Source organism: Callionymus lyra, chromosome 8, assembly GCF_982586985.1.
Source record: "Callionymus lyra chromosome 8, fCalLyr1.hap1.1, whole genome shotgun sequence".
Taxonomy (NCBI): Eukaryota; Metazoa; Chordata; class Actinopteri; order Syngnathiformes; family Callionymidae; genus Callionymus; species Callionymus lyra.
In genome coordinates, this window is record NC_141825.1 from 29,607,399 (window position 1) to 29,628,900 (window position 21,502).

Sequence of the window (21,502 nt, forward strand, 5' to 3'; positions counted from 1 at the left end):
GACAGGTGAAGCTACAGACAGGTGTAGCTACAGACACCTACAGACAGGTGTAGCTACAGACAGGTGTAGCTACAGACAGGTGTAGCTACAGACACCTACAGACAGATGTAGCTACAGACATATGTAGCTACAGACATATGTAGCTACAGACAGGTGTAGCTACAGACAGGTGTAGCTACAGACAGGTGTAGCTACAGACAGATGTAGCTACAGACAGGTGTAGCTACAGACACCTACAGACAGGTGTAGCTACAGACAGGTGTAGCTACAGACAGGTGTAGCTACAGACAGGTGTAGCTACAGACAGGTGTAGCTACAGACAGGCGCTCACGATGATTGTTTGTGTCTCAGCATCGAGGACGAGGACTTGACTCCGGAGCTGAAGGCCGAGCGCGAGCGCGAGCGAAGGATGGCCAACAACGCCCGCGAGCGCCTGCGGGTCCGAGACATCAACGAGGCCTTCAAGGAACTGGGTCACATGTGTCAGATCCACCTGAAGACTGAGAAGCCTCAGACCAAACTGCTGGTCCTTCATCAGGCGGTCTCTGTGATCCTGAGTCTGGAGCAGCAAGTCAGAGGTCAGAGGTCACGTTTACTCCTGAGGTCGATGTTGTTTATCTTTTACTCTGAACCTTCTTTATTCTCTAAGATACTGTTAAATACTATTAAATCCAATAAATACTATTAAATACTATTATATACTATTAAATACTATTAGATACTATTAAATACTATTAAATACTATTATATACTATTAAATACTATTAGATACTATTAGATACTATTAAATACTATTAAATACTATTAAATACTATTAAATACTATTAGATACTATTAGATACTATTAAATACTATTAAATACTATTAAATACTATTAGATACTATTAAATACTATTAAATACTATTATATACTATTAAATAATATTAGATACTATTAGATACTATTAAATACTATTAAATACTATTAAATACTATTATATACTATTAAATACTATTAGATACTATTAGATACTATTAAATACTATTAGATACTATTAGATACTATTAAATACTATTAGATACTATTAGATACTATTAAATACTATTAGATACTATTAGATACTATTAGATACTATTAAATACTATTAGATACTATTAGATACTATTAAATACTATTAGATACTATTAGATACTATTAGATACTATTAAATACTATTAGATACTATTAGATACTATTAGATACTATTAAATACTATTAGATACTATTAAATACTATTAGATACTATTAGATACTATTAAATACTATTAGATACTATTAGATACTATTAGATACTATTAAATACTATTAGATACTATTAAATACTATTAGATACTATTAGATACTATTAAATACTATAAGATACTATTAGATACTATTAAATACTATTAGATACTATTAAATACTATTAGTATTCATAATAATCAATAGTAATCGATGGATCCACTGACAGTAGTTTTTCTTCAGAAAGGAACTTGAATCCAAAGGCTTCATGTTTGCGGAGAAGAGAAGAAGAAAAAGAATCTCTTGCTTTTCATACTGGTCTGACTGAGCCTCGCCTGTGAGCGCCCTCTAGCGACCACTGTAAGTACTGACCCCCTTCTTTTCACCTTCAAGTACTAAAACTCTTATCTTATCTTATCTTGACTTTCTTTTCTTCGTCTCCAGAGATGATGACGTTCACGCAGAAGATGTCGATCCATCATCTCTGGACTGAACCTGTGCCTCGACTCACCTGTGAAGACGAAGCAGATGTTTCTGTATTTATTGACTTCAGACGCCATCTTGGTTTTTACTGTGTAGCTCCTCTGACCATCGACACTGACCTGTGTGTGTGTGTGTGTGTGTGTGTGTGTGTGTAGGTGTGTGTGTGTTGTGTGGAAGTATGTGTGTTGTGTAGGAGTGTGTGTGTTGTGTGGAAGTATGTGTGTTGTGTAGGAGTGTGTGTAGCTGTCTGTGTTGTGTATGAATGTGTGTTTGAAGGAGTGTTTGTGTAGTAGTGTGCGTGTAGTAGTGTGTGTGTGTTTAGGAGTGTGTATGTAGTAGTGTGTGTGTCTAGGAGTGTGTGTGTGTGTTTAGGAGTGTGTGTGTGTCTAAGAGTGTGTGTGTAGGAGTGAGTGTGTCTAAGAGTGTGTGTGTGTAGGAGTGAGTGTATCTAAGAGTGTGTGTGTGTGTGTCTAGGAGTGTGTGTGTGTGTGTGTTTAGGAGTGTGTGTATCTAGGAGTGTGTGTGTGTTTAGGAGTGTGTGTATCTAGGAGTGTGTGTGCGTTTAGGAGTGTGTGTATCTAGGAGTGTGTGTGTCTAAGAGTGTGTGTGTGTAGGAGTGAGTGTGTCTAAGAGTGTGTATGTGTGTGTCTAAGTGTGTGTGTGTGTGTGTGTAGGAGTGTGTGTGTGTCTAAGAGTGTGTGTGTGTAGGAGTGAGTGTGTCTAAGAGTGTGTGTGTGTGTGTGTGTCTAAGTGTGTGTGTGTGTGTCTTAGAGTGTGTGTGTGTAGGAGTGAGTGTGTGTAGGAGTGAGTGTGTCTAAGAGTGTGTGTGTATGTGTGTGTCTAAGTGTGTGTGTGTGTGTGTAGGAGTGTGTGTGTGTCTAAGAGTGTGTGTGTGTAGGAGTGAGTGTGTCTAAGAGTGTGTGTGTGTGTGTGTGTCTAAGTGTGTGTGTGTGTGTAGGAGTGTGTGTGTGTCTAAGAGTGTGTGTGTGTAGGAGTGAGTGTGTCTAAGAGTGTGTGTGTATGTGTGTGTCTAAGTGTGTGTGTGTGTAGGAGTGTGATCATTCTGTGAATGAAAAAAGCTCCGGAGGAACTTAACAACTAAACAACTCTTGTGTTGTTAAAGCGTTGATTGTGTTCAACTGAGGCTGCGTTGTGTGTCGCTCCAGAACAAACACGTGTTTGTGTTGATGTTCATGTCAGTTTTATACAGACCCTGTGAATGTATTGTTAGTTTAGAGACGTGTTCCTCAGTGTTTGTACACGTTTGTACACGTTTGTACACGTTTGTACATATAATGTTGACATGTTTCACGTAGAAACAATAATGTTGTTTTAACACTTTTATCTTCATTTATTGATAAGAAACTTCTAATGACGTCGACCTTCATTGATTCTAAGAGAATTTCATGTTTATGTTTTCTTGCACTAACTTCCTGATGTTTGTCACATGATACGAGTTCATTTGTTTAACTTCAAATATTTGATCTTCACAAACGTTGTGTATCTTTTCTTCTGAATCTTCTTTCGTTCAATAAATTCTTGACTTATTACTTTAAACTGTGTTTTAATCTGTGTCTCTTCATAGTATGTGTTTCAATACATGTTTATTATAAACTTGCTCATATAAGTAAAGAAATAATACTTAAATGTTTTTACTTAAAATAAATCTGGTTCATCCAAACTGAAAAAATACTTGATGGACGAAGATTATTGTCGTGTAGTAAATACAATATAGAAAGTCTATAGATATAGAAACTGAAAGAAGCTGCTGCTAGCTAACAGAGACGCTAACAGAGGAACATGCTAACAGAGATGCTAACAGAATAACATGCTAACAGAGATGCTAAATGAAGAACATGCTAACAGAGGAGCATGATAACAGAGACGCTAACAGAGGGACATGCTAACAGAGACGCTAACAGAGGAACATGCTAACAGAGATGCTAACAGAAGAACATGCTAACAGAGACGCTAACAGAGGAACATGCTAACAGAGACGCTAACAGAGGAACATGCTAACAGAGATGCTAACAGAATAACATGCTAACAGAGATGCTAAATGAAGAACATGCTAACAGAGGAGCATGATAACAGAGACGCTAACAGAGGGACATGCTAACAGAGACGCTAACAGAGGAACATGCTAACAGAGATGCTAACAGAATAACATGCTAACAGAGATGCTAAATGAAGAACATGCTAACAGAGGAGCATGATAACAGAGACTCTAACAGAGGGACATGCTAACAGAGACGCTAACAGAGGAACATGCTAACAGAGATGCTAACAGAAGAACATGCTAACAGAGACGCTAACAGAGGAACATGCTAACAGAGACGCTAACAGAGGAACATGCTAACAGAGATGCTAACAGAATAACATGCTAACAGAGATGCTAAATGAAGAACATGCTAACAGAGGAGCATGATAACAGAGACGCTAACAGAGGGACATGCTAACAGAGATGCTAACAGAAGAACATGCTAACAGAAGAACATGCTAACAGAAGAACATGCTAACAGAAGTACATGCTAACAGAAGTACATGCTAACAGAATAACTGCTAACAGAGATGCTAACAGAAGACCATGCTAACAGAGATGCTAAAAGAAAAACATGCTAACAGAAGAACATGCTAACAGAGATGCTAACAGAAGTACATGCTAACATAGATGCTAACAGAAGTACATGCTAACAGAAGAACATGCTTACAGAGATGTTAACAGAAGAACATGCTAACAGAGATGCTAACAGATATGCTAACAGAACAACATGCTAACAGTTAGCACAAGAATATATTTTCATCAGGTTGTTCCACACCTGAGCTCAAACACCTGCGACCTTGAGTGGAGAAAAAGACTCACTTAAGTATTAAAACAAATGTTGGAAAAAGACTCACTTTATTCACGAGTCTTAACTTAAAACAAATGTTAGAAAAAAAAAACATCACTTGATCTTCAAGAAGTAAAAAAAATAAAAATATTTTTCCCTCTCGCGCCTCATATGGTTTCAATCACAAACTCTCCGGGCCGACCGTGAACGCCTCTCGTGAGGGGCAGGATCTGCAGATGATCTGGACCTTCAGGGACCAGAAGGACCAGAAGGACCATCTGACCTTCACTGACGCACCTCAAGGTAAGCTTTCAAAGTCTCTCCTTATGTTCAGAACAACTTAAACTTAACTTAAAAGAATCAAACAAACGACGTGTTGTTGGGCGTGTGGTGCGTTCAGGGTCTCCGTTCTTTCAAAGCTCGGCGCAAACATCCTGTTGCTCCTGAAACTAACATTTATCTTTATTTCAAAGTTTTCTTTTAGTTTCACGAGTGACTCGTTCTTTCAACACTTGTTTATTTTCAAACGACAACAAGTATTTTATTGTTACTATTTAGTTTGTAATATTTCATAAAACTGTTTGTTGAAACAATGACGTGGAAGAGAAATATTTATGAAAACAAAGTTAAACCTTTAAGTTACAAATAGTTGATTTAAAATAAGTCGTTTTAAAAGTTAAGAATTAAGATGTTTTTGTGAGAGATAAGTTAAGATAAGTTTTCTTTATTGACACCAAACGTGAGGAATTATTATTATATTTAAAATGATAAGTTAAATGTTTTTTTTAAACGTACAATAATGCCATTATCCATCCATCCATCCATCCATCCATCCATCCATGTATTCATCCATCCATCCATCCATCCATCCATCCATCCATCCATCCATCCATCCATCCATTCATCCATCCATCCATCCATCCATCCATCCATCCATCCATCCATCCATCCATCCATCCATCCATCCATCCATGTATTCATCCATCCATCCATCCATCCATCCATCCATCCATCCATCCATTCATCCATCCATCCATCCATCCATCCATCCATCCATCCATCTTCTGATTTTGATTTACATTTTTGCACATTTTGAACATTAACATTGATATTATGACGGTTGTTGATGAAGAAAAAAGAACGAGGGATGATGGAGAGAATAAAGCACAAGATTGAGGGAAACTTAACAAATATATTATTTATTTACTTAACATTTGTTGAAGCACTTTTGAAACTTGTTGTAAATATTGACCAAAGGAAGAAAAAAAATGTTTTTTCAGAAACATTTCTAGTTTTACTGAAACATCATGAAGGCCACATGAATGCACTGTTAGGACCACATCTGGCCCCTGAGCCGCTCTTTTTATCCACGACTCAAATCATGACAGTTTCAGAGAAAACGTGTTTGTTCCTCGAACTGAAGTCATACCTCTGCCAAGGAGGTGATCATCAGGTTCATCTCCACACGGATCAGATTTTTACTTTGGAACTGATGCTGAAGACAAGAGTGGATCTGATGTTCTCCTCGTTTGTCTCTGAGTCGCTTCTGAGTCGCTTCTGAGTCGCTTCTGAGTCGCTTCTGAGTCTCTTCTGAGTCTCTTCTGAGTCTCTTCTGAGTCTCTTATGAGTCTCTTCTGAGTCTCTTCTGAGTCTCTTCTGAGTCTCTTCTGAGTCTCTTCTGAGTCTCTTATGAGTCTCTTCTGAGTCTCTTCGGAGTCTCTTCTGAGTCTCTTATGAGTCTCTTCTGAGTCTCTTCTGAGTCTCTTCTGAGTCTCTTCGGAGTCTCTTCTGAGTCTCTTCTGAGTCGCTTCTGAGTCTCTTCTGAGTCTCTTATGAGTCTCTTCTGAGTCTCTTCTGAGTCTCTTCTGAGTCGCTTCTGAGTCTCTTCTGAGTCTCTTCTGAGTCTCTTCTGAGTCGCTTCTGAGTCGCTTCTGAGTCGCTTCTGCTGCTTCATTGTCTGTCAACGACTGTGAGGAGAAATAATGTCTCAGTGTCTTGTGTTGACATCAGAGTCACAACATGAAGTGACATCAGTGTCAGTCGTCACACAATAGTCGACTGACACTGATGTTCTTGTGGCTCCAAGGATTATCAACTCTGGGAGAGAAGAGTGAGAGAGAAGAGTGAGAGTGAAGAGTGAGAGAGAAGAGTGAGAGTGAAGAGTGAGAGAGAAGAGTGACGCGTGTGAGTGAGAAAGAAGGGTTAGAGTGAGAGAGAAGAGTGAGAGAGGAGAGAGAAGAGTGAGAGTGAAGAGTGAGAGAGAAGAGTGAGAGTAAAGAGAGAAGAGTGAGAGAGAAGAGTGAGAGTAAAGAGAGAAGAGTGAGAGTGAAGAGTGAGAGTGAAGAGTGAGAGAGAAGAGTAAAGAGTAAAGAGTGAAGAGTGAGAGTAAAGAGTGAAGAGTGAGAGTGAAGAGTGAGAGAGAAGAGTGAGAGAGAAGAGTGAGAGTAAAGAGTGAGAGTAAAGAGTGAAGAGTGAGAGTGAAGAGTGAGAGAGAAGAGTGAGAGAGGAGAGTGAAGAGTGAGAGAGAAGAGTGAGAGAGAAGAGTGAGAGTAAAGAGTGAGAGTAAAGAGTGAGAGTAAAGAGTGAAGAGTGAGAGTGAGAGTAAAGAGTGAGAGTGAGAGTGAAGAGTGTTTCTGGACCTACGGACATGTTGTGTCAACATCTCTTCCAACCCGAGGCTCCAGTTCTTCTCTGATGATTTAACTCTTTGTTAGCAGCACCAGGATCATGTCTGACGGGCTGAACGGGTCGTATGACGTCCGGACGCAACCGAGCCCCAGAACCAGTCTGGACGACCTGTTCGGGGTCCGTGTCCGGGTTCAAGGGATCAAAGGTCAACCCTTCGTGGTTCTGAATGCTCCGGGTCAAGACAGCCACAGCGACGTGTCTGTGATCACCCACCAGGACGGGTTCAGGCCCGGCGTGGTCCGGAGGTCCAGGGAGGACCTGGACGACTCACCTGTGCTGAACTACCTGAAGCACCCGGAGCTCCTGCGACCGTACGACCCTGACAGCAACGACCTCAACCGTGTCCTCTGTCTGTCCACTGACCCCTGCAGCCCCTCGACCCCCAGAACCCGCGTCCCACTTCCAGCGAGGGACCCCTCAGAGGAGCCGGACTGGACTCCTGTCAACGGCTGCGACTCCGTGGACTCGGAGACTTTCCTGTCCGTAGGAAAGTTGATCCATCGCTTCAACAGCAGCCAGCGCCGGGCTCGGGTTCCGCCGCGACTCAGAACCGAACCCGAAGATTCCAGAAGATCTCGCAGCGTGGACAGCAGCAGGTCGTCCGAGTCGTCCGAGTCCAGCAGAGGTTCGTCTCTGAAAGGAGTCGGAACCAGGAGCCCGGCCGGGATTTACCCGCCGGGTTCGGCCCGGGCGAGGCTGCTGGGCGACCAAGCTTCGGACAAGATGGGCGTCAGTCCTTCCAGCGACCGGCCGGTGGCGAAGCAGAGGAGCTTTCGTGCGAAGGACATCCAGCTGCTGCAGGAGACCAGAGACGCACCTGTCGCAGGTGTCGCTCAGGTAGGCGATGATGTCATGTTTGCAGATGGAAAGGTCATGTTCGTGTGTGACCAGGTCACGCCAGATCTTCTGAGAGGACGACGGGAGATGTCGGCAGATCCTCCAGAAGACGCCGCCAAACAGATGCTCTTGTCGTTCCTCAGAGAAGGGTGAGTAGAAACGAGTGATGGTCGAGGAGGTTCCACGAGGAGATGATCGACACCTTCAGTCCTTCTCTGCTCGTGTGAACCTCAAACATCAAGTTGATCACGATCATGTAAATGAGGAAAAAAAGAGTTTAAGACCTCGCAGGTCAAAGGTTAAATCATTAAAACTTGATTTGATCGATTGTTTCCATCATTTCTCTTCTATTGATTATTACTGTCTGAAGGTCTTTTATTTTGAAAAATATATTTGTTCTCTGATGATGATCATGTGACTCTTGTTCTTCAAGAACAACATTGAGTCTCATGAATGATCTCCTTGGCAGAGGTATCGTGTTTGAAGGCTCAGCTTCTGATCTTGAGGTCATGGGACTCAGAAGGTCTGGATGTAGAGCTTGAAGAGATGAACTGTGACATGTTCTCACAGAAGATGAAGAGCGAGTAGATGTTCTCTTCATTTTCATGGTTTTCTAACACCTGATATTGAAGGTCAAAAGAAGAGGACTTGACCATCGAGAAGAAGGTGGATCTACTGCTCGAGAAGATCAACAAGCTCAAGTGGAAAAGTGCAGAGGAGGTGGAAGAAGATGAAGTGAGTGATGGACACACGTGTGGATGTTGCAGCGTCAAGTCTGGTCTTCCTCACAGAAGCTGGAAGCAGGAGCTGCACAGCTGCAGGAGAAACATCTCTCTCTGGAGAAGGAAGTGCTGGAGTTGAAGCAGAAGCTGGAAACTGAGATGAAGGTGCAGCTGAACCTTCTCCTGGAGGCTCCAGCTCTGACTCTGTTCTCTTGAGCTGCAGAACGAGAAGACTCTGGCCAAGGCCTGCGAGAAGGCCCGGACTGAGAAGAAGGTCCTGCAGGAGGATCTGAGCAGGAGTCAACACACACTCGGCAGCCTTGGAGACCAGCTGAGCCAGAGCCAGGCAGGACTGGAGAGAACCAGACAAGAGTGAGCTTTAGATCCATATATGATGCTTTTTCTGCTGATTATTCTCTTGTGAGGATCTTACATGTATATTTATATATTTACATTTACATATATATTTATATATTTACATATTTAGTTATAATTTTACATATATATTTACATATACATACATATATATATTTATATATATACATACATACATACATTACATATATTTGTAAATATATATATGTAAATATGTAACTATATATGTTAATGTATATGTAAATATATATGTAAAATTATAACTAAATATATAAATATATATGTAAATGTATAACTATATATGTAAATATATAAATATAAATATGTACTATCAACTGGTGTCATGTAGTAAAGTTTCCATGTTTTCATCTCAACATGTCTCTTCTTCAAACCATCTGAGGTCCTTCTTCCTAACGTTGTCCTTCTGATCTTCAACATCTCTCTGGTCCTTCTCTGACTCTTGTCTTCTTCACGTCGTCTCACCAGTTCTTTCGTGTCACTCCAGCTGCTGCTGACCTTCACTGACCGTGGCTTCACTCTCCTCTTATACTTCTAACATCATAACAAGCTTCAGGGTCTTCATGCGAGAGCTCCAGGATGTTCAGACCTGTTCTTCTGCTGCAGGCTGATGAGGCTGGAGACGGAGCGAGAGAGGTCCAAGAGCGAGATGAAGGATCTTCAGCAGCAACTGTCGGAGATGCACGATGAGCTGGATCGTGCCAAGAGAAGCGAGGTCATCACCACGGACAAGGAAGTTCTGCTGAAGGTAGTGACCGTGACTGACGTCTGCTCCGGTTCCTCTTGACAAGTGTCTTCACAGGACATGGCGCAGTTACGTGCGGAGTACCAGGAGATGATGCAGATGAAGGAGGAGCAGGAGGAGCTGCTGCAGCACCAGGAGCAGGAGCTGAACGCCCTGAAGGGGGCGCTCAAAGAAGAACTGCTGACCCACGACAAGTACATGTCTGCTCTCAAGGACGAGTACGAGCTGGAGCTGCAGAACGTCTTCAAGGACGTCCGGACCTTGAAGGAGGTATTTAAGAAAGTCTTCTTCTTCTTCTCCTGCGTCTGATCACCTCCTTCTCAGAGCAACACACGGATGGACCGGGAGAGTCAGGAGGTCCTGCAGGAGCGAGCAGGGGTCAGAGTGCAGCTGAAAGAGCTGAGCCAGGAGAGAGACCAGCTGAAGGCACGAGTGCAGGAGCTCAACAACCAGGTGGACCTTCTGAACCAGAGAATCCAGGAGTCCAAGTGCACGGAGAGGCAACTGGAGCAGAGAGCCAGGCAGCTGGAGGTGAGGACCGGTCTGGTTCTGCTCCAGGTTTCTGCTTGTTAAAAGGAAGTTAACCAGCAATGTTGCTCGGTAGACGTCCATGATCGTCCATCATCTCACCAACCTTCTGCCGTCAAAGCTCGATCGATCACAAGAGATGTTTTCTAGAATATTCATGTGCGAGACACTACATGTGTGAGACTCTACATGTGTGAGACACTACGTGTGTGAGACACCACATGTGCGAGACACTACATGTGTGAGACTCTACGTGTGTGAGACACTACGTGTGTGAGACTCTACATGTGTGAGACACTACGTGTGTGAGACTCTACGTGTGTGAGACTCTACGTGTGTGAGACTCTACATGTGTGAGACACTACATGTGTGAGACACCACATGTGTGAGACACCACATGTGTGAGACACTACATGTGTGAGACACCACATGTGTGAGACACCACATGTGTGAGACACTACATGTGTGAGACACCACATGTGTGAGACACTACATGTGTGAGACACTACATGTGTGAGACTCTACGTGTGTGAGACACCACATGTGTGAGACACCAAGTGTGTGAGACACTACATGTGTGAGACACTACATGTGTGAGACACTACATGTGTGAGACACTACATGTGTGAGACACTACACGTGTGAGACACCACATGTGTGAGACACTACATGTGTGAGACACCACATGTGTGAGACACTACATGTGTGAGACACCACATGTGTGAGACACTACATGTGTGAGACTCTACGTGTGTGAGAGAAAACACATGTGTGAGAGACAACAGATGTGTGAGACACTACATGTGTGAGACTCTACGTGTGTGAGACTCTACGTGTGTGAGAGAAAACACATGTGTGAGACACTACGTGTGTGAGACACCACATGTGTGAGACACTACATGTGTGAGACACCACATGTGTGAGACACCACATGTGTGAGACACTACATGTGTGAGACACCTCATGTGTGAGACACTACATGTGTGAGACACCACATGTGTGAGACACCACATGTGTGAGACACTACATGTGTGAGACACCACATGTGTGAGACACCACATGTGTGAGACACTACATGTGTGAGACACCACATGTGTGAGACACTACATGTGTGAGACACTACATGTGTGAGACACTACATGTGTGAGACACCACATGTGTGAGACACCACATGTGTGAGACACCACATGTGTGAGACACCACATGTGTGAGACACCACATGTGTGAGACACTACATGTGTGAGACACCTCATGTGTGAGACACCACATGTGTGAGACACCACATGTGTGAGACACCTCATGTGTGAGACACTACATGTGTGAGACACCACATGTGTGAGACACCACATGTGTGAGACACTACATGTGTGAGACACCACCTGTGTGAGACACCACATGTGTGAGACACTACATGTGTGAGACACCACATGTGTGAGACACTACATGTGTGAGACACTACATGTGTGAGACACTACATGTGTGAGACACCACATGTGTGAGACACCACATGTGTGAGACACCACATGTGTGAGACACCACATGTGTGAGACACCACATGTGTGAGACACTACATGTGTGAGACACCACATGTGTGAGACACTACATGTGTGAGACACTACATGTGTGAGACACTACATGTGTGAGACACCACATGTGTGAGACACCACATGTGTGAGACACCACATGTGTGAGACACCACATGTGTGAGACACTACATGTGTGAGACACCTCATGTGTGAGACACCACATGTGTGAGACACCTCATGTGTGAGACACCACATGTGTGAGACACCACATGTGTGAGACACTACATGTGTGAGACACCACATGTGTGAGACACCACATGTGTGAGACACTACATGTGTGAGACACCACATGTGTGAGACACTACATGTGTGAGACACCACATGTGTGAGACACCACATGTGTGAGACACCACATGTGTGAGACACCACATGTGTGAGACACTACATGTGTGAGACACCTCATGTGTGAGACACCACATGTGTGAGACACCACATGTGTGAGACACTACATGTGTGAGACACTACATGTGTGAGACACCACATGTGTGAGACACCACATGTGTGAGACACCACATGTGTGAGACTCTACATGTGTGAGACACCACATGTGTGAGACACCACATGTGTGAGACACCACATGTGTGAGACACCACATGTGTGAGACACCACATGTGTGAGACACTACATGTGTGAGACACTACATGTGTGAGACACTACATGTGTGAGACACTACATGTGTGAGACACTACATGTGTGAGACACCACATGTGTGAGACACTACATGTGTGAGACACCACATGTGTGAGACACTACATGTGTGAGACACTACATGTGTGAGACACTACATGTGTGAGACACCACATGTGTGAGACACCACATGTGTGAGACACCACATGTGTGAGACACTACATGTGTGAGACACTACATGTGTGAGACACCACATGTGTGAGACACCACATGTGTGAGACACCACATGTGTGAGACACCACATGTGTGAGACTCTACGTGTGTGAGACTCTACGTGTGTGAGACTCTACGTGTGTGAGACACTACATGTGTGAGACTCTACGTGTGTGAGACTCTACGTGTGTGAGACTCTACATGTGTGAGACTCTACGTGTGTGAGACTCTACGTGTGTGAGACTCTACGTGTGTGAGACTCTACGTGTGTGAGACACTACGTGTGTGAGACACTACATGTGTGAGACTCTACGTGTGTGAGACTCTACGTGTGTGAGACTCTACGTGTGTGAGACTCTACATGTGTGAGACACTACCTGTGTGAGACACCACATGTGTGAGACACTACATGTGTGAGACACCACATGTGTGAGACACCACATGTGTGAGACACTACGTGTGTGAGACACCACATGTGTGAGACACTACATGTGTGAGACACTACATGTGTGAGACTCTACGTGTGTGAGACTCTACGTGTGTGAGACTCTACGTGTGTGAGACACTACGTGTGTGAGACACCACATGTGTGAGACACCACATGTGTGAGACACTACATGTGTGAGACACCACATGTGTGAGACACCACATGTGTGAGACACCACATGTGTGAGACACCACATGTGTGAGACACCACATGTGTGAGACACTACATGTGTGAGACACCACATGTGTGAGACACTACATTTGTGAGACACCACATGTGAGAGACAACACATGTGTGAGACACCACATGTGTGAGACACTACATGTGTGAGACACTACGTGTGTGAGACTCTACATGTGTGAGACACCACATGTGTGAGACACTACATGTGTGAGACACCACATGTGTGAGACACCACATGTGTGAGACTCTACGTGTGTGAGACTCTACGTGTGTGAGACTCTACATGTGTGAGACACTACATGTGTGAGACTCTACGTGTGTGAGACTCTACGTGTGTGAGACTCTACATGTGTGAGACTCTACGTGTGTGAGACTCTACGTGTGTGAGACACTACATGTGTGAGACACTACATGTGTGAGACTCTACGTGTGTGAGACTCTACGTGTGTGAGACTCTACGTGTGTGAGACTCTACATGTGTGAGACACTACGTGTGTGAGACACCACATGTGTGAGACACTACATGTGTGAGACACCACATGTGTGAGACACCACATGTGTGAGACACTACGTGTGTGAGACACCACATGTGTGAGACACTACATGTGTGAGACACTACATGTGTGAGACTCTACGTGTGTGAGACTCTACGTGTGTGAGACTCTACGTGTGTGAGACACTACGTGTGTGAGACACCACATGTGTGAGACACCACATGTGTGAGACACTACATGTGTGAGACACCACATGTGTGAGACACCACATGTGTGAGACACCACATGTGTGAGACACTACATGTGTGAGACACCACATGTGTGAGACACCACATGTGTGAGACACCACATGTGTGAGACACTACATGTGTGAGACACCACATGTGTGAGACACTACATGTGTGAGACACCACATGTGTGAGACACTACATGTGTGAGACACTACATGTGTGAGACACTACATGTGTGAGACACTACGTGTGTGAGACACCACATGTGTGAGACACTACATGTGTGAGACACCACATGTGTGAGACACCACATGTGTGAGACACTACATGTGTGAGACACCTCATGTGTGAGACACTACATGTGTGAGACACCACATGTGTGAGACACCACATGTGTGAGACACTACATGTGTGAGACACCACATGTGTGAGACACCACATGTGTGAGACACTACATGTGTGAGACACCACATGTGTGAGACACTACATGTGTGAGACACTACATGTGTGAGACACTACATGTGTGAGACACCACATGTGTGAGACACCACATGTGTGAGACACCACATGTGTGAGACACTACATGTGTGAGACACCACATGTGTGAGACACCACATGTGTGAGACACTACATGTGTGAGACACCTCATGTGTGAGACACCACATGTGTGAGACACCACATGTGTGAGACACCTCATGTGTGAGACACTACATGTGTGAGACACCACATGTGTGAGACACCACATGTGTGAGACACTACATGTGTGAGACACCACCTGTGTGAGACACCACATGTGTGAGACACTACATGTGTGAGACACCACATGTGTGAGACACTACATGTGTGAGACACTACATGTGTGAGACACCACATGTGTGAGACACCACATGTGTGAGACACCACATGTGTGAGACACCACATGTGTGAGACACTACATGTGTGAGACACCACATGTGTGAGACACCACATGTGTGAGACACTACATGTGTGAGACACCACATGTGTGAGACACTACATGTGTGAGACACCACATGTGTGAGACACCACATGTGTGAGACACTACATGTGTGAGACACCACATGTGTGAGACACTACATGTGTGAGACACTACATGTGTGAGACACTACATGTGTGAGACACCACATGTGTGAGACACCACATGTGTGAGACACCACATGTGTGAGACACTACATGTGTGAGACACCTCATGTGTGAGACACCACATGTGTGAGACACCTCATGTGTGAGACACTACATGTGTGAGACACCACATGTGTGAGACACCACATGTGTGAGACACTACATGTGTGAGACACCACATGTGTGAGACACCACATGTGTGAGACACTACATGTGTGAGACACCACATGTGTGAGACACTACATGTGTGAGACACCACATGTGTGAGACACCACATGTGTGAGACACCACATGTGTGAGACACCACATGTGTGAGACACTACATGTGTGAGACACCTCATGTGTGAGACACCACATGTGTGAGACACCACATGTGTGAGACACTACATGTGTGAGACACTACATGTGTGAGACACCACATGTGTGAGACACCACATGTGTGAGACACCACATGTGTGAGACTCTACATGTGTGAGACACCACATGTGTGAGACACCACATGTGTGAGACACCACATGTGTGAGACACCACATGTGTGAGACACTACATGTGTGAGACACTACATGTGTGAGACACTACATGTGTGAGACACCACATGTGTGAGACACTACATGTGTGAGACACCACATGTGTGAGACACTACATGTGTGAGACACTACATGTGTGAGACACCACATGTGTGAGACACCACATGTGTGAGACACTACATGTGTGAGACACCACATGTGTGAGACACCACATGTGTGAGACACCACATGTGTGAGACACTACATGTGTGAGACACTACATGTGTGAGACACCACATGTGTGAGACACCACATGTGTGAGACACCACATGTGTGAGACACTACATGTGTGAGACACCACATGTGTGAGACACCACATGTGTGAGACACCACATGTGTGAGACACCACATGTGTGAGACACCACATGTGTGAGACTCTACATGTGTGAGACACCACATGTGTGAGACACTACATGTGTGAGACACTACATGTGTGAGACACTACATGTGTTCAGATGTTCATGAGTCTTGTGTCTTCAGATGTTCATGAGTCTTGTGTCTTCAGATGTTCATGAGTCTTGTGTCTTCAGATGTTCATGAGTCTTGTGTCTTCAGATGTTCATGAGTCTTGTGTCTTCAGAGGTTCATGAGTCTTGTGTCTTCAGATGTTCATGAGTCTTGTGTCTTCAGATGTTCATGAGTCTTGTGTCTTCAGATGTTCATGAGTCTTGTGTCTTCAGATGTTCATGAGTCTTGTGTCTTCAGAGGTTCATGAGTCTTGTGTCTTCAGATGTTCATGAGTCTTGTGTCTTCAGATGTTCATGAGTCTTGTGTCTTCAGATGTTCATGAGTCTTGTGTCTTCAGATGTTCATGAGTCTTGTGTCTTCAGATGTTCATGAGTCTTGTGTCTTCAGATGTTCATGAGTCTTGTGTCTTCAGATGTTCATGAGTCTTGTGTCTTCATATGTTCATGAGTCTTGTGTCTTCAGATGTTCATGAGTCTTGTGTCTTCAGATGTTCATGAGTCTTGTGTCTTCATATGTTCATGAGTCTTGTGTCTTCAGATGTTCATGAGTCTTGTGTCTTCAGATGTTCATGAGTCTTGTGTCTTCAGATGTTCATGAGTCTTGTGTCTTCAGATGTTCATGAGTCTTGTGTCTTCAGAGGTTCATGAGTCTTGTGTCTTCAGATGTTCATGAGTCTTGTGTCTTCAGAGGTTCATGAGTCTTGTGTCTTCAGATGTTCATGAGTCTTGTGTCTTCAGAGGTTCATGAGTCTTGTGTCTTCAGATGTTCATGAGTCTTGTGTCTTCAGAGGGAGAAGCAACACGTGGAGGAAACGTTGCAGGAAGTTCGCAGGAGCGAAGAGGAAATTAGTTCGTCCAACCAGTCTCTGCTCACTCGCCTGGAGGAAGTGCAGGTAGACCCGAACATCTCCACTGAGAAGATGTTGTTTGAGACGTTACGTTGGTCAACAGAGCAAGTTGGGGAAAGTCAACCAGGAGCAGAAGGAGCTGAAGGAGAAGCTGAGGGAGGAGAGGCAGACGGTGGAGGAGCTGTGGAAGACCAAGACACAGGTGGAGGACGAGAGGAGGCTGCAGGACCAGACGGTGGAGAAGCTCCAGAGGAAGGTGAGGAGCGTCGGTCTGGAGGTCACCACGGTTCTGATCTCCTCTGCTTCAGATGAACAGCATCCTGAAGGACTGCGAGGCTTCCACGGACGTCCTGCAGCGGCAGGTGGACGAGGCCAGAGAGAGGAGCCAGAGGGAGGCGGCGGAGCTGAGGAGGCAGATCCAGGAGAAGGGAGCAGAGCTGGAGAAGTCCAGGCTGACAGCCAAGAAACTCCAGGAAGAGGTGTGGTCCAGGATCAGGTCTATTATCTCCAGAGCTTCCTTCAATCCTGGAGTAACACGAGGAACTGAACGACTCCAGGGTTTTCATGCATGAGTTACTTTTATAGTGAGTTTATTATCAGGAGCCACTTTAGAGGGTTCCCTGCCTCTCACCCTGACTAGCTGGGATAGATTCCCCTGATAAGGTAGAAAAGCAGTAGATGATGATGAAAGAACGAATTATCGACGTATCACATGTTTTTATTCAAGATCTTACATCACGTCACCAAATGAATGGTTTTTTTAAATAATCAGACGATATAAAAATATCAACACAAACATCTTCTCACACTGACATGTCAATGTTCTTCATCAAGTTCAAGTCTTGGTGTTCAACATCTGAGTCTCATCCTCGTGTCCTCGTGTCTCAGCTGCTGCCGCTGGAGGAGGATCTGCGTCGGTGTCGCAGGGAGAACCAGGAGGTCCAGCAGAAGGTTCTAGTCCTGGAGCAGAAGCTGCAGCATCTGCAGGAGAACAAGTCGTCCTCGCTGGACGAGAGAGAACGACACGTGAAGGTCATGGAGGTACTGAAGGATCATCTTATCTCATGCTGTTGACCTCGTTAGCCTCGACTTCATCAAAACATCGAATCATCGTTCTTCGTTCCTTGTTCCTCGTTCCTCGAGACACAAACTCTTCACAATCATTCCACGATTTTGATAAAAATCTATTGTGATCGAATGAATGTTTCGATTGTCATCATTAGCACCGTCGTCGTGACTTCAGTTTTTTTTTAATGTATACATTATTTTCATTGACATTTGTTTCTACTTTGGAACATGATGTTTAACTTCAGACGTGAGTTCATGAGTCTGGAGACGATTGTTCGTGAGAAACTTCACTGTTTATCTGCTGATGACACAACATCAGTGTTGACACTTGAAGTCACACAACCTGTTCTGCCTCAACCTTCAGTGCACCACCTTCTACTCTCACTACACCTTCAACTCTTACTACACCTTCAACTCTTACTACACCTTCAACTCTTACTACACCTTCAACTCTCACTACACCTTCAACTCTTACTACACCTTCAACTCTTACTACACCTTCAACTCTTACTACACCTTCAACTCTCACTACACCTTCAACTCTTACTACACCTTCAACTCTCACTACACCTTCAACTCTTACTACACCTTCAACTCTTACTACACCTTCAACTCTTACTACACCTTCTACTCTCACTACACCTTCAACTCTTACTACACCTTCTACTCTCACTACACCTTCAACTCTTACTACACCTTCAACTCTTACTACACCTTCAACTCTTACTACACCTTCAACTCTTACTACACCTTCAACTCTTACTACACCTTATACTCTCACTACACCTTCAACTCTTACTACACCTTCTACTCTCACTACACCTTCAACTCTTACTACACCTTCAACTCTTACTACACCTTCAACTCTTACTACACCTTCAACTCTTACTACACCTTCAACTCTTACTACACCTTCAACTCTCACTACACCTTCTACTCTCACTACACCTTCAACTCTTACTACACCTTCAACTCTTACTACACCTTCAACTCTTACTACACCTTCAACTCTTACTACACCTTCAACTCTTACTACACCTTCAACTCTTACTACACCTTCTACTCTCACTACACCTTCAACTCTTACTACACCTTCAACTCTTACTACACCTTCAACTCTTACTACACCTTCTACTCTCACTACACCTTCAACTCTTACTACACCTTCAACTCTCACTACACCTTCAACTCTTACTACACCTTCAACTCTCACTACACCTTCAACTCTCACTACACCTTCAACTCTTACTACACCTTCAACTCTAACTACACCTTCAACTCTTACTACACCTTCAACTCTCACTACACCTTCTACTCTCACTACACCTTCAACTCTAACTACACCTTCAACTCTTACTACACCTTCAACTCTCACTACACCTTCTACTCTCACTACACCTTCAACTCTTACTACACCTTCAACTCTAACTACACCTTCTACTCTCACTACACCTTCAACTCTAACTACACCTTCAACTCTCACTACACCTTCAACTCTTACTACACCTTCAACTCTAACTACACCTTCAACTCTTACTACACCTTCAACTCTCACTACACCTTCTACTCTCACTACACCTTCAACTCTAACTACACCTTCAACTCTTACTACACCTTCAACTCTCACTACACCTTCAACTCTTACTACACCTTCAACTCTTACTACACCTTCTACTCTAACTACACCTTCTACTCTCACTACACCTTCAACTCTTACTACACCTTCAACTCTCACTACACCTTCTACTCTTACTACACCTTCAACTCTCACTACACCTTCAACTCTTACTACACCTTCTACTCTAACTACACCTTCTACTCTCACTACACCTTCAACTCTTACTACACCTTCAACTCTTACTACACCTTCAACTCTTACTACACCTTCAACTCTCACTACACCTTCAACTCTTACTACACCTTCAACTCTTACTACACCTTCAACTCTAACTACACCTTCAACTCTTACTACACCTTTAACTCTTACTACACCTTCAACTCTTACTACACCTTCAACTCTAACTACACCTTCAACTCTTACTACACCTTCAACTCTTACTACACCTTCAACTCTTACTACACCGTCAACTCTTACTACACCGTCAACTCTTACTACACCTTCTACTCTCACTACACCTTCAACTCTAACTACACCTTCAACTCTAACTACACCTTCAACTCTTACTACACCGTCAACTCTTACTACACCGTCAACTCTTACTACACCTTCAACTCTCACTACACCTTCAACTCTTACTACACCTTCAACTCTAACTACACCTTCAACTCTTACTACACCGTCAACTCTTACTACACCGTCAACTCTTACTACACCTTCAACTCTCACTACACCTTCAACTCTTACTACACCTTCAACTCTCACTACACCGTCAACTCTTACTACACCTTCAACTCTCACTACACCTTCAACTCTTACTACACCTTCAACTCTTACTACACCTTCAACTGTCACTACACCTTCAGCTCTCACTACACCTTCAACTCTTACTACACCTTCAACTGTCACTACACCTTCAACTCTTACTACACCTTCAACTCTCACTACACCGTCAACTCTTACTTCACCTTCAACTCTTACTACACCTTCAACTCTTACTACACCTTCAACTCTTACTACACCTTCAACTCTTACTTCACCTTCAACTCTTACTACACCTTCAACTCTTACTACACCTTCAACTGTCACTACACCTTCAACTGTCACTACACCTTCAACTCTTACTACACCTTCAACTCTTACTACACCTTCAACTGTCACTACACCTTCAACTCTCACTACACCTTCAACTCTTACTACACCTTCAACTCTTACTACACCTTCAACTCTTACTTCACCTTCAACTCTTACTACACCTTCAACTGTCACTACACCTTCAACTCTCACTACACCTTCAACTCTTACTACACCTTCAACTGTCACTACACCTTCAACTGTCACTACACCTTCAACTCTCACTACACCTTCAACTCTCACTACACCTTCAACTCTTACTACACCTTCAACTGTCACTACACCTTCAACTGTCACTACACCTTCAACTCTCACTACACCTTCAACTCTTACTACACCTTCAACTCTCACTACACCTTCAACTCTTACTTCAC

The 21,502-nt window shown here is 43.9% G+C and overlaps 2 protein-coding genes across 3 annotated transcripts in view; both read left to right on the forward strand.

Annotated features, from left to right (window-relative positions):
* LOC148074539 (transcription factor 12-like) overlaps positions 1–3,153 on the forward strand; it is a 20,494-nt gene extending 17,341 nt beyond the window's left edge. The window contains exons 11-13 of the mRNA XM_087798291.1: positions 352–578; positions 1,484–1,600; positions 1,685–3,153. Coding sequence (XP_087654417.1) covers positions 352–578; positions 1,484–1,581 — 325 coding nt within the window. The 3' untranslated portion in view covers positions 1,582–1,600; positions 1,685–3,153. The remainder of the gene's footprint in view (positions 1–351; positions 579–1,483; positions 1,601–1,684) is intronic.
* A 1,360-nt stretch (positions 3,154–4,513) lies between these two features.
* LOC148074540 (cingulin-like protein 1) lies at positions 4,514–18,340 on the forward strand (the record flags this gene model as incomplete). 2 transcript variants are annotated; one of them, XM_087797184.1, is given in 13 exon segments in its annotated part: positions 4,514–4,857; positions 7,272–8,079; positions 8,134–8,228; positions 8,712–8,814; positions 8,871–8,966; positions 9,025–9,173; positions 9,801–9,942; positions 9,997–10,209; positions 10,264–10,470; positions 17,249–17,353; positions 17,412–17,564; positions 17,617–17,787; positions 18,197–18,340. In XM_087797184.1, coding segments are annotated over 12 exon segments (2,376 nt in total), but the record flags the coding sequence as incomplete, so codon positions are not given.
* Between the last annotated feature and the right edge of the window lie 3,162 nt (positions 18,341–21,502).